Source organism: Euleptes europaea, chromosome 3 (genome assembly GCF_029931775.1).
Source record: "Euleptes europaea isolate rEulEur1 chromosome 3, rEulEur1.hap1, whole genome shotgun sequence".
In the NCBI taxonomy this organism is placed as follows: Eukaryota; Metazoa; Chordata; class Lepidosauria; order Squamata; family Sphaerodactylidae; genus Euleptes; species Euleptes europaea.
Genome location: NC_079314.1, coordinates 18,936,505 through 18,951,746, shown reverse-complemented (window position 1 = coordinate 18,951,746; position 15,242 = coordinate 18,936,505). Strand labels below are relative to the sequence as shown.

General features: G+C 45.0%; 1 protein-coding gene across 1 annotated transcript; it reads right to left on the bottom strand.

Moving 5' to 3' along the window:
- Positions 1 to 1,954: 1,954 nt before the first annotated feature.
- Positions 1,955 to 13,328, bottom strand: RPA2 (replication protein A2). Its single transcript, XM_056846774.1, has 9 exons — positions 13,313 to 13,328; positions 10,859 to 10,962; positions 9,504 to 9,605; positions 8,540 to 8,653; positions 7,139 to 7,213; positions 5,428 to 5,544; positions 4,843 to 4,956; positions 3,015 to 3,109; positions 1,955 to 2,066 (listed from the first exon to the last, which is right to left on the bottom strand). The coding sequence occupies exons 1-9, from the start codon at positions 13,320 to 13,322 to the stop codon at positions 1,982 to 1,984; spliced, it is 816 nt and encodes a 271-aa protein (XP_056702752.1). The 5' UTR covers positions 13,323 to 13,328; the 3' UTR covers positions 1,955 to 1,981.
- Between the last annotated feature and the right edge of the window lie 1,914 nt (positions 13,329 to 15,242).

Sequence of the window (15,242 nt, the reverse complement as noted above, 5' to 3'; positions counted from 1 at the left end):
TCAACTGTCCCCTCCGATCACTGCCTTTGCCCCCAGCTGAAGACTGGTATTTGTTTCATCTGGAATTCTCTCAATGATCCCTCTTCCTGCCCTTTAATTGTTGGTGTTACATATGTATTCTAGTTTACCTTTTACAATTTTGTTTTTATGACATCCTGTTTGTAATCGTTGGCCATCTTGGTGGCCCTGATTGAGCAGAAAGGCGGGATATAAAAAATTGTAAATACACAAATAAAAGCACAATTGCATTGCATTTGCAAATTGTATGGAACGCCGTCAACGAACACCTTTTCAACAGTCATGTTAATTAACACTTTGTATTATACCGGGGTTCTGTTTCTTTCACTTTGTTTTCCCTTGGAGGGTAAAATATTTGGACTGAACGAAGTAGGTAAGCTTATGTGAAACTAGCTAAGCCTATCTTTTAGATTTTGCTTGTAGTACATTGTAAACACACACACTGTGCCAGAATATAATGATCTGTCTTGCTTTTGTAGCAGTCTTTTAGAACTGCTGCTAAAATAAGAGCCAACTCTTGCTTTTACCCAGCAGCAAGATAACCCATGGCAAAAAACGCCCACCCACTCCCAAATATTTTTCTTTATTTCACCAATACCCTACCTTTCTTCCACTATGAAACAAGGCTGCTTACACAGGACTCCTAGGCGGAATTTCCCATCCAAGCACAGATCTGACCAAGCTCTGCTTAGCTTTAATGAGGTTGCTGCGTAATGTGCCCTCCAATTAGAACCTGGGACCTATTTTCTTCTCTTTATCACATACAGAAGCTATTTTTAACCTGTGGTTAAAACCAACCAACACAGCACACAGCTGGACTAAATTCAACATGCAGATAGGATCTTTGCCAGCGTGGTGTAGGGGTTAAGAGCGGTGGTTTGGAGCGGTGGACGCTAATCTGGTGAACAGGGTTGGTTTCCCCACTCCTCCACATAAAGCCAGCTGGGTGACCTTGGGCTAGTCACAGTTCTCTTAGAGCTCTCTCAGTCCCGCCTACCTCACAGGGTGTCTGTTGTGGGGGGAGGAAGGGAAGGAGATTGTAAGCCCGTTTGAGACTCCTTAAAAGGTATAAAAACCAACTCTTCTTCTTCTTAATGAGGTGTACAAAAAAGTTTGATATCCTATTTTTCTCAAATACTTCTGCTGAAATTTCTGCTGACCGTCAGCCTCTAAAAAGGAATGGACTTGAACCAGCTTTAAGGGCTAGGATTTTTTTCTTTTAAAATGTGGAATTTACCTGGGTCTGCTAGATGTCATAACCTGCAACTCACTGCTTAGCAATAGGACTGCGGAATTCTCAACACTCTAAGCTACATAAACAATTGCACAATAGAACATTTTCCATGGGGGGAGGGGAAGGGGAAGAAAACTGATGAAAATGAAAATAAAGAAGCTTTATTAGGCTATTAGGGTTTTTTTGTAAGGCACATTCTGCAACAAAAGTGCAGAAAAGGGCAGGCTAGAATTTTTTTTAAATGAAAAAGAGCATTTTTTCCTAGTCTATACAGAAAGGCAGCTACAGATGGAGATGCCACTTCTAAATCATGGCAACCAACACAATATGGTGGAGGCTCCGCTTCCAAAATCATCTTTATACAACGACAGACAACTTGGAAGCTCACAGTTGCGTCACATAAACACCTCCTGAAATCCCTGGAATGGATTTACAATGCAATCCTAAATATAGAGTTGTACCCTTCTAAGCCCACTCGGGTCAGCGGATTTAGAATGGTGTAACTCTGCTTCGGATTGCACCTATCACTTATTTCAGCTACTTATACGTGTGCAGTAGAGAAGTCAGCCTAGGTGAGCAGTAAATAAAGCGTCACTTCCAAAGGGACGGATCCCTCTCCGCAGATGTTCATCTATGGGTGTTCTACATAATTGGGAGGCCGCAGAATAAACCGACAGTTGTTCGAAGTGGAACCCACTCAGTTCCAAAGAGTCACCTTCCCAAGCGCCTTTATTCCGCGTCCGTCGATCTAAAGTGTTCATCATCAACAGTGGAATAGATATGTCCTTCGCTGCTGAGAAACTCAACGGCTTTCCTGGAGAGGAGAAAACGAAAGACAATTACCATGTAATCTAGGACAGGGGTGTTGAACTCATTTGTTACGAGAGCCAGATGTGACATGTCATTTAGTCAGGCCGGGCCATGCCTCGCCCAGATCGGGAACGGGGCGGGGGGGAAGAGAGTTGCTGCCTCGGCTGGCAGGCCCACAGCAGGCTTGCCACCCCAGATTGAGAGTGGGTGTGGGGGTTGCCTTGGCTGGCTCACAAATAGGATTCAGCCTCTGGGCTGTATGTTTGACACCCTGGGTCTAGGACTTCTTCAGCACTTTGCCCTATCCCCCTCGTCCTAAGCAAAACATGCTTTGTTTTCGGTGGGAGTGAAACATACCAGAGGGAAGCAAGAGGGGAAACTGCACAGCTACTCAAGAGGGCAAAAGAGACTACTACAGCTAGAGTTCCACCCGTAATGTAAGAAAAGCCCTGCTGGATCAGGCCAGTGGTTCGTCTAGTCTAGCGTTCTGTTTCACAAAGCAGCTAAAACACTTGCCCCAGAGGGCTGACAAGCTGCGGGCCTCAAGCCAAGGGCCCGTCCTCTCTAACACCCAAAGCCTTCCCTTAATGCTGCCTCCTAGCAGCAAGATTCAGAGGTTTACTGCCTCTGTATATGGAGGTTTGCAAGACTCCCAATGACTGGCAGGCGCCAGGTGGTCCATTAGAAATGGGCCTCTGTCTACCTTCTGCCAATCACCGGCTCAACAGTTTTGTCAACAGTTTTGAAAGCCCCTCTCCCCAAATAATAAAGCATGCCCAGCTGTCAAACTTCACTGACATTTAGTACTATGCCATTCGAAGAGGTTTCAAAATCAAGAAAAGTACTGGTTTATCCCACCACAATAAGCGGTTTCCCCTCCCCTACTTTCTTTTATTCAAACACCGGGGCAGTTCTTCCTTCAGAAAGCACAGGGTTGCCTGCGTGGACTCACCTGATGGTCGCCACATTCATATTATGCAGCTGAGACTTCAGCTCCTGAAGACTTATTCCCTCGGTGGACGTGGCGCTTTTGATCAAGTTCAGAACCTTGAAAAGCAAAATTCAAGCGAGATTATTTCACACTCAGATAATCAGAGCAAGGAAGACATTTCACACACCAAACTGCTATGAGAGAGGCATGCTCAAGAGAATCCCCTTGCATCAATATTAGAAATACAGGACACAGTGTCAACTCTTTCTGTCGTATGAGTGAAGTAAGAATACTCGAATTCCAAATGCTTTACCACGTACCTCCAGCAATGAAAAGACAACACTATGTTTTCTTTAACACATGCAAGAATCGCATTACTAGTGAATACACCAATGAAGCGATGCGACACTCGGTGGCTCGGGAGCCACGTGCGGCTCTTAGTCATACCAACTGTGGCTCCTCTGAGTGCTGTTCCCCAACGTGGCACCTGCTGAATTTCCAGAAAAATGGGTGAGGCCCTTGCATGGTAGACCTTGTGGCTGGCAGGTATGTCACACTGTGAATCAGCTGCCGCTGGAAGGACTGGAGGACAGGTAAGCTGAAAGCCTAAGCTGCAGGCCTCAAGCCAAGGATGGAAGTAAAGGGCCCGTCCTCTCTAACAACCCCCACCCTTCTCTGGAGCCCCTCAAGTTCTTCCCCAGATACAGCTAACATTTTTTAAAAAGCCCAGTGGAGAAGGGAAAGAGAAGGTCAATGAACTGCAGCACTGAAAGATCCGGCAGGAAGGTCCCAGGGCCGCCATCTTTGTGCTGACCCCAGCAGCCCACTGATGCTCTCTCACTTCCTCCTGCCCCCCTCTGTTGCACAGCTGTACAACTTGGGGCCTTGCAAGGATCCAGTTGCAGCATGGTATAGTGGTTAAGAGCAACGGATTCTAATCTGGAGGGCCGGGTTTGATTCCCCACTCCCCCACGCAAGCAGTGGACTCTATAATCTGGTGAACCGGGCTGGTTTCCCCACTCCTACTCATGAAGCCAGCTGGGTGACCTTGGGCTAGTCACAGTTCTCTCCGAACTCTCTCAGCCCCACCTACCTCACAAAGTGTCTGCTGTGGGAAGAGGAAGGGAAGGTGATTGTAAGCCGGTTTGGTTCTCCTTAAGAGGTAGAGAAAGTCGGCATATAAAAACCAACTTCTTCTCCTCCTCCTCGACCAGGATCCTGAAGTCAAATGAAGAACAGCCCCATTCTCTCTGTTCTGGCCTTATGCCATGGAAGGGGGCATAAGGTTGCCCTTTGCACCAGGAAGATGTCCAGAATTCTAACAGCAAACAGGGCAGAGAGGAATGACTCCACCATGTCTGCAGTGCCGCTTTAGAAATCTGTGCCATTGCAGTCAAAATTGGGCCATGTGACCAATTCTAAGAGTTCAAAATATTGAGAAAAAGAAGAGTTGGTTCTTATACCCAGCTTTTCTCTACCTTTAAGGAGTCTCAAAGCGGCTTACCATCGCCTTCCCTTCTCCACAACAGGCACCTTGTGAGGTAGGTGGGGCTGAGAGAGCTATGAGAACCCAGCAGGCTTCATGCGGAGGAGCGGGGAATCAAACCCAGTTCTCCAGATGAGAGTCAGCCACTGTTAACCATGACACCATGCTGATGGAAGGCGGGTGGGCTAGAGCTGGGCTGCAGGGGGTGAAGCCAGCAGCTAAGCTCAGACCAGTAGACTGTATTCTCCTCTCATCATAAAAGCACCAATAGCTCACCTGCCAAGGATGGACACAGCAGCTGCTGGGGAGGGAGCATGGAGGGGAAACTAGGACAAGTAGGCCCAGAACTGCCCGGACACCTACCTGACTCTGGTGTGGCGAAAGTCCACCCACTGGCATGGCTAAGCTTCCTCCGTAACTAGCCATGTTGCCCATCCCTGAAGAGGCAAACGAACGAGGCGCCACCGTCGACGCTGACTAAAATGTAAAGAAATGAGACAACCACCAGCTACGGTCACTGAATATGCATGGGAAATTAGAAATATAAGGGTTTTTGGACTATTAACCAGCAGGATGTTGGAGGCTAGAAGTGTACCAGGGAAACAGAGCCGCCTGGGGTTTTTAGCTGTATCGCTGCAAGCCTCCTTCTCAATTGTATTAAAAGCTTTAGGCCTGGCTTATCCAACCCGTGGCCCCTGGGCCGCATGAGGCCCAGGACGGCTATGAATGCGGCCCAACACAAAATCGTAAACTTACTTACAAAAAAAAAAAATCACAAAAAAATCTCATAATGTTTTAACTCGATTGCGCAGTTCTTCTTCCAGTGTGGCCCAGGGAAGCCAAAACTTCTTCCAATGTGGCCCAGGGAGGCCAAAAGATTGGACACCCCTGCTTTAGGCTGTTCCCCCCCACTCACACAGGAAGGCAGTATCTTGTTTCTATGCGTACCAGGAGGCTGCTTTTTCTCAGAACCATGTGTGCATTGACGACTTCAAGCATGTGCGTGGTGAACTCATTCATATCCTCCAGGGGTATGAGCTTGAAGGCAACCAGGCTTTTCTTGTTCTAGCAAAAACAGGGGGTGGGGGGAGAGAAGGAAGGAAAAGAGTTTGTTTGAGGTTGACATGATACAGTTTCTCCTCAATGAAACAGTCCATAAAGCACAACAGCTTGTTGGGATTACTCAGGAGGGACCCAATACAAACATTCAGTGACACGTATGTAACGTCATGTAAAAAAAAAAAATTATGAAAAAGTGAGTTACATGTTTTTACAAGCATAATGGACCCTAGCCAGAAAACACTGGCCTCCTACACAGAGGCTTCCTACAGAGAGGATGGGTGAGTGGTTGCTGGGAAACAGGGCTAGAGGATGAGGGAGGAACTCCAAAAGGGAGAAGTAGCCAAAGAAGCTGAGGCGTCTTTTTCCTCCTGATGGTGTGGAGAATTTTTAAAGAAATTCCACAGCAGGAAAGATTGCAGAGACGGGGAAAAGAAGTTGGCAGAAGAATGAGAGAGCCTTTGGTCCTGAGAGAGCATGGCTTCTCAGTGACTGTGAGGAGAAGTGGCTAGAAGACTTTCTTTTCGCCCTGTTTGTTAAAGCTCCCAGTCTGACCCTATAGTTTCCCTCACCTTTCAATAAATGGTACTTTTCTAAGTGCATTCAGGTTTTGGAATGAGGCACCCCCAATTCTGTGACCACTAACCTGGCCCTTTTAAGACTAAAAGGGTTAGACGAAATGTGCAAATAAACACTATCAAAAGGTTCACATCATAAAAGGTCGGAACTAGTACATTTTAGAACTAATACATTTTAAAAGTTAGCCAAGAATCAGAGAACCAGCATGGTACAGTGGACTATAATCTGGAGAACAGGGTTTGATTCTCCACTCCTCCACATGAAGCCTGCTGGGTGACCTTGGGCTAGTGACAGTTCTCTCAGAACTCAGCCCACCTGAAGGCAGGCAATGGCAAACCACCTCTGAACTTGAAGACCCTACGGGGTCGCCATAAATCAGCTGTGACTTGACGGCATTTTACCCACTACTCACTAGAAGAATTAGACCAAAGTCCTCAGAACCGAATCAGTCAAGATAGTTTTAGGACAATAGCTGTGTTTTAGTGCCCATGGCATGAATTTTGCCACTGATTCTGTGGTCCTCTTGTAAGACCCCAAAAAAGAGATTTAACAGATGGTAATCCAGAATGGTTAGTATTTGGATGGGAGACCACCATGGAAGTTTAGGGTTGCTGTGCAGAGGAAGGCACTGGCAAACCACCTCTGTTAGTCTCTTGCCATGAAAACCCCAAAAGGGGTCGCCATAAGTCGGCTGCAACTTGAAGGCACTTTACACACACACACAATCCAGAGTGGGCGGGAAAGGTAGCCATAAGCAGACCTAACATATTCGCTCTTTGCTCAGCATACACCTTACTGGAAAACAGAAGATATGTAATAGATTCAACAACCTGAGCTCTTGGAAAATAACACAACTACTCTTAAATGGTTTCAGAGGGCAGCCACATTGAACTGCAGTAGAACAGTTAGATTTGAGTGCAGTAGCACCAACAGATTTTGTTGGTCTCTAAGATGCTACTGGACTCGAGTCTGAATGGTTATTGCTTTGAAATTTCAAAACCTGCAATTCTAGGATTCTTACCTGGAAGGATCGTAGGTGACCGACCACTTTTACATACGTCCCAGGGGGCACAACAACATTTTCACTGCCTGGTTCCTTTAAAAGAAAAGGGAGGGGTGGGGGAGAAAATGTGAGAATAATTTCTCGGTCTACTCCAGCAATATGCTAGTTTTAAAAAATTGCAGTAATCAGATCTATTTGGCATTGCAATAGAATGATGCTGTCTACCATTGATTTCACTGTCCAGCCACACACCCCACACAAGAATCAGAAGAGCCCTGCTGGATCAGACCAGTGGTCCGTCTAGTCCAGCATCCGATTTCGCAACTAGAGGTCCAACAGGGCATACAGACCGAGGCCTTCCCGAGGTTACCTCCTAACACTGGTATTCACAGGCTTCCTACCTCTGAATGTGTTTCCCTTTAGTCACTATGGCTAGTAGCCAGATAGCCCTATCCTCCTTGAATCTGCCTAATCCCCTTTTAAAGCTGTCTATGCCTGTGGCCATCACTACATTCTCTGGCAGCGAATTTTAATCACTTGCTGTGCAAATAAGTATTTGTCAGGCCTCGCTCCCTGTAGCAGGAGTAAAGGCTCTTGACATGAGTTAGGCCAGTTTCTGGCTCCACGTCAAGCCCTGGTTCTCATGCCAGTAGCATCTGTGTACAGTTTCGTTCGTCCTGTTTGCCACAGCTGTGCTGATGTTTAGTCTCCCTTTCCTGGGAACCGCTTATCTCGGGACTGCTTGGCCATGTTTACTTTCCCAGCCTGTATTGCCTTTAAACATGTAACCTGCCTATGTTGCCCCATTACTAGCCTTACCTGCGTGTAAGCAGTCAGTTCTTTAATCTGTCTTTTTACTCCTAATAAAGTATTACTGCTTCAGGACTACCTGCCTGGATGAGTTTGCTTATGGGATGCTAGGGACAGACGCCTGATCCTGACATTAGGCTAGTCCTTTTGTCCGTCCTGAATCTATCGCTCATCAGGTTCACTGGATGTCCTCAAGTTCTAGAATTTTGGAAGAGGGAGAAAAAGTTTTGTCAACTCTCTCTACCTCGTGCATAATTTCATAAACAATAATTTCCCCTCTTAGTCATCACTTTTCTCAACTGAAAAGTACCAGACTCTTCAGTCTTTTCTCATAGGGAAGGTACTCCAACCCCCTAATCATCTTGGTTGCCCTCTTCTGTACTTTTTGCAACTCTACAATGTCCTTTTTGAGATACGGTGACCAGAACTGCACACAGTATTTATGGGTAGGGCTGCAATATAATGAAACTCTGTCCAAGAGAAACTGAATTGTGCAACTATATTAATTCGAAATCAAGAAATTGTACTTATTAAACAATTAATTATAAATGATCTTTAATTTCCAGTCTTTTGTCTCTGTCAATAACAAAATGCACAAACAATATTTACATCCGTGTCCACCCACTGTCTGACATCCATTGGGGCTGCAGTCATATCGTCCACTTTGTACAGGATGTTCGTGGGCGCTTTCTCTGCTTGCCTGATTATACCCACAATAGCAACCTGCACAGCAAAATGAAGACAAAACATACTATTGGTATACAGCCTTCTGGGTTTGATCATGCGACTACAACCACACAGACAGCTTGCTCAACACTCTATTAACTCCTGCCAGCAAAGCACACAACTATTCCAACCCAAATTGGTCACAGCTCACCACAATCAGAGGAGGATTGTTCCACAGATGATCCTATGACTTAAAGCCAGTATCTCCAAGCTTGTTGAGCCTGTGGGTACTTATGGAATGTTGAGAACAGGTAGTGGGCACCACAGCAAAATGGATGACATTTTAGTGGGTGGGGGAGCCATTCTTGATACTTGGGCGGTTCAACAAAATGTCAGGAGGTGCCAAGCCAAGCAACCCACTACAATGGAGGCAGCTATGTCCAAATGGATGTTCCTTACAGACCCCAAAGATGGGTCCTGAGCTCTTGTGAAGCACCTCCTGTCTCTTCAAAGTTCAGGAAAGCCAGGATTGCCTCTTTGCTTTGGGAAAGCAGCAAGTGGAGGCCAGAAAATAATCAGTGGGCATAATGTGTTTGTGTGTGTGTGTGTGTGTGTGTGTGTGCGCGCTGCCAAGTCACAGCTGCCAAGCTGACCCTATAGGATTTTCAAGGCAAGAGACGTTTGGTGGTTAGCCATTGCCTGCCTCCGCTTCACAACTCTGGTGTTTCTTGGAGGTTGCCCATCCAAACATTAACCAGGGCAGACTCTGCTTAGCTGCAGACATCTGATGAAATCAGGCTAGCCTGGGGCTATCCAGGCCAGCGCACAATGTTGGAGATCCCCAATTTAAGTACTGGTTTGGTAATTCCCGCACTCCCCTCTTTCCAACTCATGCACACTAATTTACCTGTGAAATCTCCGCTTCTCGGACCTTAAAAGCTTCCTCTATCTGTTCAGCAGAAAGTAACTGGGACACAGTACACGGAACAATGTTCTGTGATCTTGATCTCTGCAAAGAGGAAATTGTTGAAGAAATCCCATGTTTTCAGAACTTGCTTGTCAAAAAAGGAAAATGAACCCTCCCCCTCCTTTCATTTCTGACTCAAGGCTCAAAATCTTATTTCTGTTTGGAAAAAAAGAAGCAAGATTGCTTGGCGGGGGGGAAAGTACTTCAAACAGTAACAGGAGAGACGCTGTTCTAATCCATACTTACCAATACGCTTGTACAAATCGTTACATTTTATGTAATAGAACTGAGCCTGTAATCTCTACATTTCCACGAAGACCTGAAAGTATCAGGAGAGTCAACAAGCCTCTCCAGAAAGAAGAGACACCTGGAAGCCTCGCTAGCTACATTGGACTGAATGTTGTATAGTAACACATCAGCTTCAATTGTTCGGCAGCATGCCATTGTATTTGCATGGGATACTTACACCTGTGATTCACTAATTCAACTAGACCATTCGGTACCTTTCCTCTTTTGAGTTTCTGCTCGGAGAAAGATCTCCCCAGGGAGAAGTAAAGGGACAGTGCAACCCTACAAAGACTTACACCCTTTTAAAGCCTATTGACTTCAATGGATTTAGAAGGAGGCCTAGACGTGCATGGCCCAGTCTGGCCTGATTTCTACAGATTTCAGAAGCTAAGCAGGGTCAGCCCTAGTTAGTACATAGATGGGAGACCACCAAAGAAGTCCAGGGTTGCTACATAGAGGCAGGCAATAGTAAACCATCTCTGTGCATCTCTTCCCATGAAAACTGCACAGCAGGGGTGTCGAGCTCATTTGTTGAGGGCTGGATATGACATAAATGTCACTTGATCGGGATGGGCCATATGTACCGTAAAATTTAATGCCAGGTACCAAAAATACAAGCTTTACAGAAGACACAGATGAAGCCAATTAATGACATTTTACTTAAAATACAAACACACTTAAAACAATAACACTTTTACAGAATTTAATTTTATTTAACATTCTTTGATCATTGACACCTTGGGAGTGGGGGGGGGCTGCCCCGGCTGGTGAGCCCACAGCAGGCTCGCCAGCCCAGATGGGGAGTGGGGGCAGGGGTGGTTGCCTCGACTGGCTTGTGGGCCAGATAAGAGCTCTGGTCCCTGGGGCCTTATGTTTGACACCACTGCTGTACAGGGTTGCCATAAGTCAGGTGTGACTTGATGGCACTTTCTACCACCAACAACACTACTTAGGAAGGATCCAGAAGAATTGTGGCTTGCCCTATGCAAAGATTAAATTCTGCATACCGATTTTTTTTCACCCTGGGTTGCCGAAGGAGATCCAAATCCTCCTGGTGATTCTGTGTATCCAGCACCCATCGAAGAACCACCGTATCCACCGCTAAAGCCAGCTGGGAAAAAAATTAAAGGACAACAAATAGGATACATGGAGATTGATTGTAAGATCTGTAGAGGACTTGTTTGTATATATGTATCATGCCATTCTAACAGCTGTACACACTCATTCAAGGTGCATGCAGACTTCTATTTATAATGATATTTACTTTTTTGTAATTAAACTGCCTTGAGAACATTTTTTCTGGGAACACAAGATATGATACTGTACTATGAAAAACTAGCTTACAGCTTTTCTTTATAATTATTTTTAAAACGCACAGCATGTACATGTGGAGACTCCTACAGATCACACTCACAAAAATACACGTTTACAACATGTTGTTCTGTTCACATTGCAACACATGAACACCCTGCACAAGCAGGTGTGCACCTGTTTATAAGAAAAGCTAATAGATGCTCACTTTAAATATAAAACTGGGGACCAGTCTCCAGATTAAAAAAAGTAAAGTCCCCTGAGCAAGCACCGGGTCATTCCTGACCCATGGGGTGACGTCACATCCCGACATTTCCAAGGCAGACTTTGTTTACTGGGTGGTTTGCCAGTGCCTTCCCCAGTCCTCTTCCCTTTACCCCCAGCAAGCTGGGTACTCATTTGACCGACCTCAGAAGGATGGAAGGCTGAGTCAACCTTGAGCCGGCTACCTGAAACAGACTTCCGTCAGGATAGAACTCAGGTCGTGAGCAGAGCTTTTGACCAGTATTGCACTCTGTGCCACGGGGCTCCTATCCAGATAAAAGGGGGGCTTAAATCATGCATTCAGCCATATTTACACCGAATGTAATGTAAGAATTGCTCAAACATCCACACACAAAAAGGGTGTGCACATTGTACAAAGACCGCACACACACTCGCTGAACGTGTACCAGGTTAGAAAGAGTCCTGATGGGAGGGACTATTTATCAAAAATGTTACAAAAGTTAAGCTTGTCTCATAGAAATTAAAGGACCAAGAAATAAGAACGGAGACAGAGGCGGAAATGGAGATATGAAAGCCAGTGCAATGTACTGATTAGAGCACGGGGCCCCAACACGGGGCCCGTGGGTGACACAGCGCCCACCAACACCTTTTTTGGCACCCACCAAGTGTTTTTAGGAAGTGGGTGGGGCCAGGTAGGGCTTTTGCCCAGGAAGGCTTCCAACTAGAAGTGCAGGTTTTTTATAATATTGATTTGGCAGCAGCTACCACCAAAGCACAAGCATTTCACTGTTACTGAAGTGAAGGCGCAGCAATCAGTTTGCGGCTGCCTCTGCCACCTATGGAAGCCATTTTGCTTCTGCGCCCACCATGCCATGTCACAACTCCAAACTCTCCAAAGGAGAGCCAGCCTGGTGTAGTGGTTAAGAGCGGTAGACTTTGATTTGGAGAACAGGGTTTGATTCTCCACTTCTCCACATGAGTGGCGGAGGCTAATCTGGTGAACCGGATTGGTTTCCCCACTCCTCCACAGGAAGCCTGCTGGGTGACCTTGGGCTAGTCACAGTTCTCTCAGAGCTCTCTCAGCCCCACCTACCTCACAAGGTGCCTGTTGTGGGGAGGGGAAGGTGACTGCAAGCCGCTTTGGGACTCCTTAAAGGTGGAGAAAAGCGGGGGTATAAAAACCAACTCTTCTTCAAGTGTTCCCGCAGGCTCAAAAACGCTGGGGATCCCTGGGTTAGAGTGCCAAAACTGGGGAGACCAGGTTTCAAATCTTATGGTTCCAGGAGAAAAACAGCATTTAAATATTTTAAACTCGCCTAAATCCCCCCTCCGCTATCGAGCTCATTGAACTGGTGATGGGGCCAAGTCACACACACTTTCTCTCCTCTTAACCTACCTAACAGGATTTATATATATATATAAATAATATATTATTATATAATATTCTATTATATATATATATATATATATATATATACATATATACATAAATTTTTAATAATTACTATACAGCTCATTTGACAATACATCCTATATACCAATCTTTGACTCGATAAAAAAAATTATTAGGTGCATGTCTTCAGTATTAAATATAATTAATTATAATTGACTTCCCCACCGACTTCCTCCCTCCCTACAAATATCTGGTATCTCCTTCGTATTAATTATCTACCTAACAGGATTGTTGTGGGAATAAAATGCGTGGAGAGAATCACCCTAAACTCCTTGGAAAGAAAAAAAAAGGGGGACCAAAAAAGGGGAGGATGGCCATTAGTTTGATTCCCAGGCTTAAACCAAAGAATATTTCTCTTCTACTTCACTATTGAGTCAAGGGAACTGGAAACCGAACCCAGGTCACCCCACTTCGCAACGCGCCCGCACTACATCCACACGTGCAACCCCGGGCCGGTTTCCCGCGCGCTCACCGTTCCACATGTCGCGAGCGGGGGAAGGGCAAGAAAATCCACTCCACGGTCGCTCGGCGTCACTACGCCACCCTCTTCCTTGCGCCGCTCAGTCTTCAGCCCGCCCCAGACAAAGCAATGGACGCTCGGGATTGGCTAACCCTCGCACGTGCAGCCAATCGACTGGTCGCCATGCAAATAACTGGAGGGGGGCGGAACGGAAGGATGAGAGGGGCCGAACAAAAAAAACCTAGAAGGCGAGAGAGACGGGAGAGGCTAGAGCGGCAGTCTCCCCCCCTTCACGCACGGGCTTTAACTTCCGGCGTGTCGTTTGACGGAAGATTTCGCTTCCGTTTTTTTTTAAATATTCATGTAACGTCTGATTTTCGTGGAATGGAGATTAAAAAGACGGGAGTCGCACAGTCGCCACAACCATTGAGCTCTTTTTTTTTTTTCCCTCACCGGAAAAACAAAGAAACCCTCCCTACCACAAACTAACCAAGTTTTAAAAACTAACTTTTTCCTCACGGAAAAGTCCTACGGCGGCACCGAGTGGCCAATCGGGGCTTTCTAATAGATTTTTAACTGAACGTGTGCCGCTCCAGGGCTTTTTCCTGGCTCTATAGGTGAGATTCCAGGGCCGGATTTAGGTTTGATGAGGCCCTAAGCTATTGAAGGTAATCGGGCCCTTTAGATGTCCAGCTGTCCTTTGTCAACAACAAATTGTCGCTGTTTTTTGTGTTGAATATATGCTATGTGGTAATTTATGGACCTAATAGGTATCTTTTATTTATTTTTATTTTTTTATAACATATTTAATTGTAGTACAATTAAAATATATAGTACAATATATATATAGTACAATATATATATATATAGTACAAAATATATAGTAAAATATATTGTACTATAAAATATAGTACAATAGTTTCCATCGTTCATTAAGATAATTATATAATATAAACAATATTTCTCTATATAACTAATTAGTTCGTATGTTTAGGTTGACTTCCCCTCTCTCCTGCTCTTATCTTTTTGATAACTTTATTGTCACCTTTGCATTTAATTTCTAATTCAATACAATACTTCATATAATAATCAGGTTACATTTCTTAAAATCTAAATCTTTAATCTTAATAATATTTCTACCTTAATAAATTGAATTAGAGCAAAACATAACCTTCAATGCTTCCCAATTTAAGTTCATTTTGACAATATATTGTCCAATCCTCCCATTCTCCCACAAATTCTGTATTCTCCTTTTGATTGACTAATGCCGTAAGTTTAGCCGTTTCTGCTAGTTCAACCTAATAGGTATTTAAAGCCATTTGCACATAACGAAATATGTATTTCATCAAAGTAATTATTGAACTGAAATACAATTAAGAAGTATATTAATAGTGAAATAATTATTATTCCCTTTAAATTTTTTGTGGGGCCCCAAGAGAGTGGGGCCCTAAGCTATAGCTTGTTTAGCTTATACGTAAATCCGGCACCGTGAGATATTTGATCTGCAGGGGCTACCCCCGGCAAAAGGGCAGAGGAACCGGAAGTCCCGCCTTCTAGTGCCTGTCAGTCAAGTGAAATGAGGTCGTGGAGCTAGGGTAAATAAAACCCCTAAGGATGTCACAAACTTCAGAGTACATGATGTGATGGGGGGAAAGGGGGTCCTGGATTCTATATGCTTCCTTCAAATCACCTAGAATGTGCAGAGTTTGAGGGGCCTTTACTTAACACAAAGCTCTAATAGTGATGTAACCCCTCATTTACATAGAGTTCAATGGAGTAAATTAAGACAAGGAGGTTGGGTTGAGCTTCACGGTTTGATTTATTGGCCAAGAATTCCAAAACCGGGTGATCCCCAGAAAGCAGATTAACGAGCTCTGCAGTCCGGTCACACAGAGGGAGGGGCAATGCAAGACGTTATATAGACATATCACATTCCAAATAA

What these genes read in the sequence shown, in the direction of transcription:
- RPA2 (XM_056846774.1), bottom strand. An exon ending in TTTCGCCACACCAGAGTCAG is followed by an intron (nt 3,110 to 4,842) that starts GTAGGTGTCCGG and finishes TTGCTTTTCAAG; the next exon opens with GTTCTGAACTTGATCAAAAG. An exon ending in ATGAATGTGGCGACCATCAG is followed by an intron (nt 2,067 to 3,014) that starts GTGAGTCCACGC and finishes TCTCCTCTCCAG; the next exon opens with GAAAGCCGTTGAGTTTCTCA.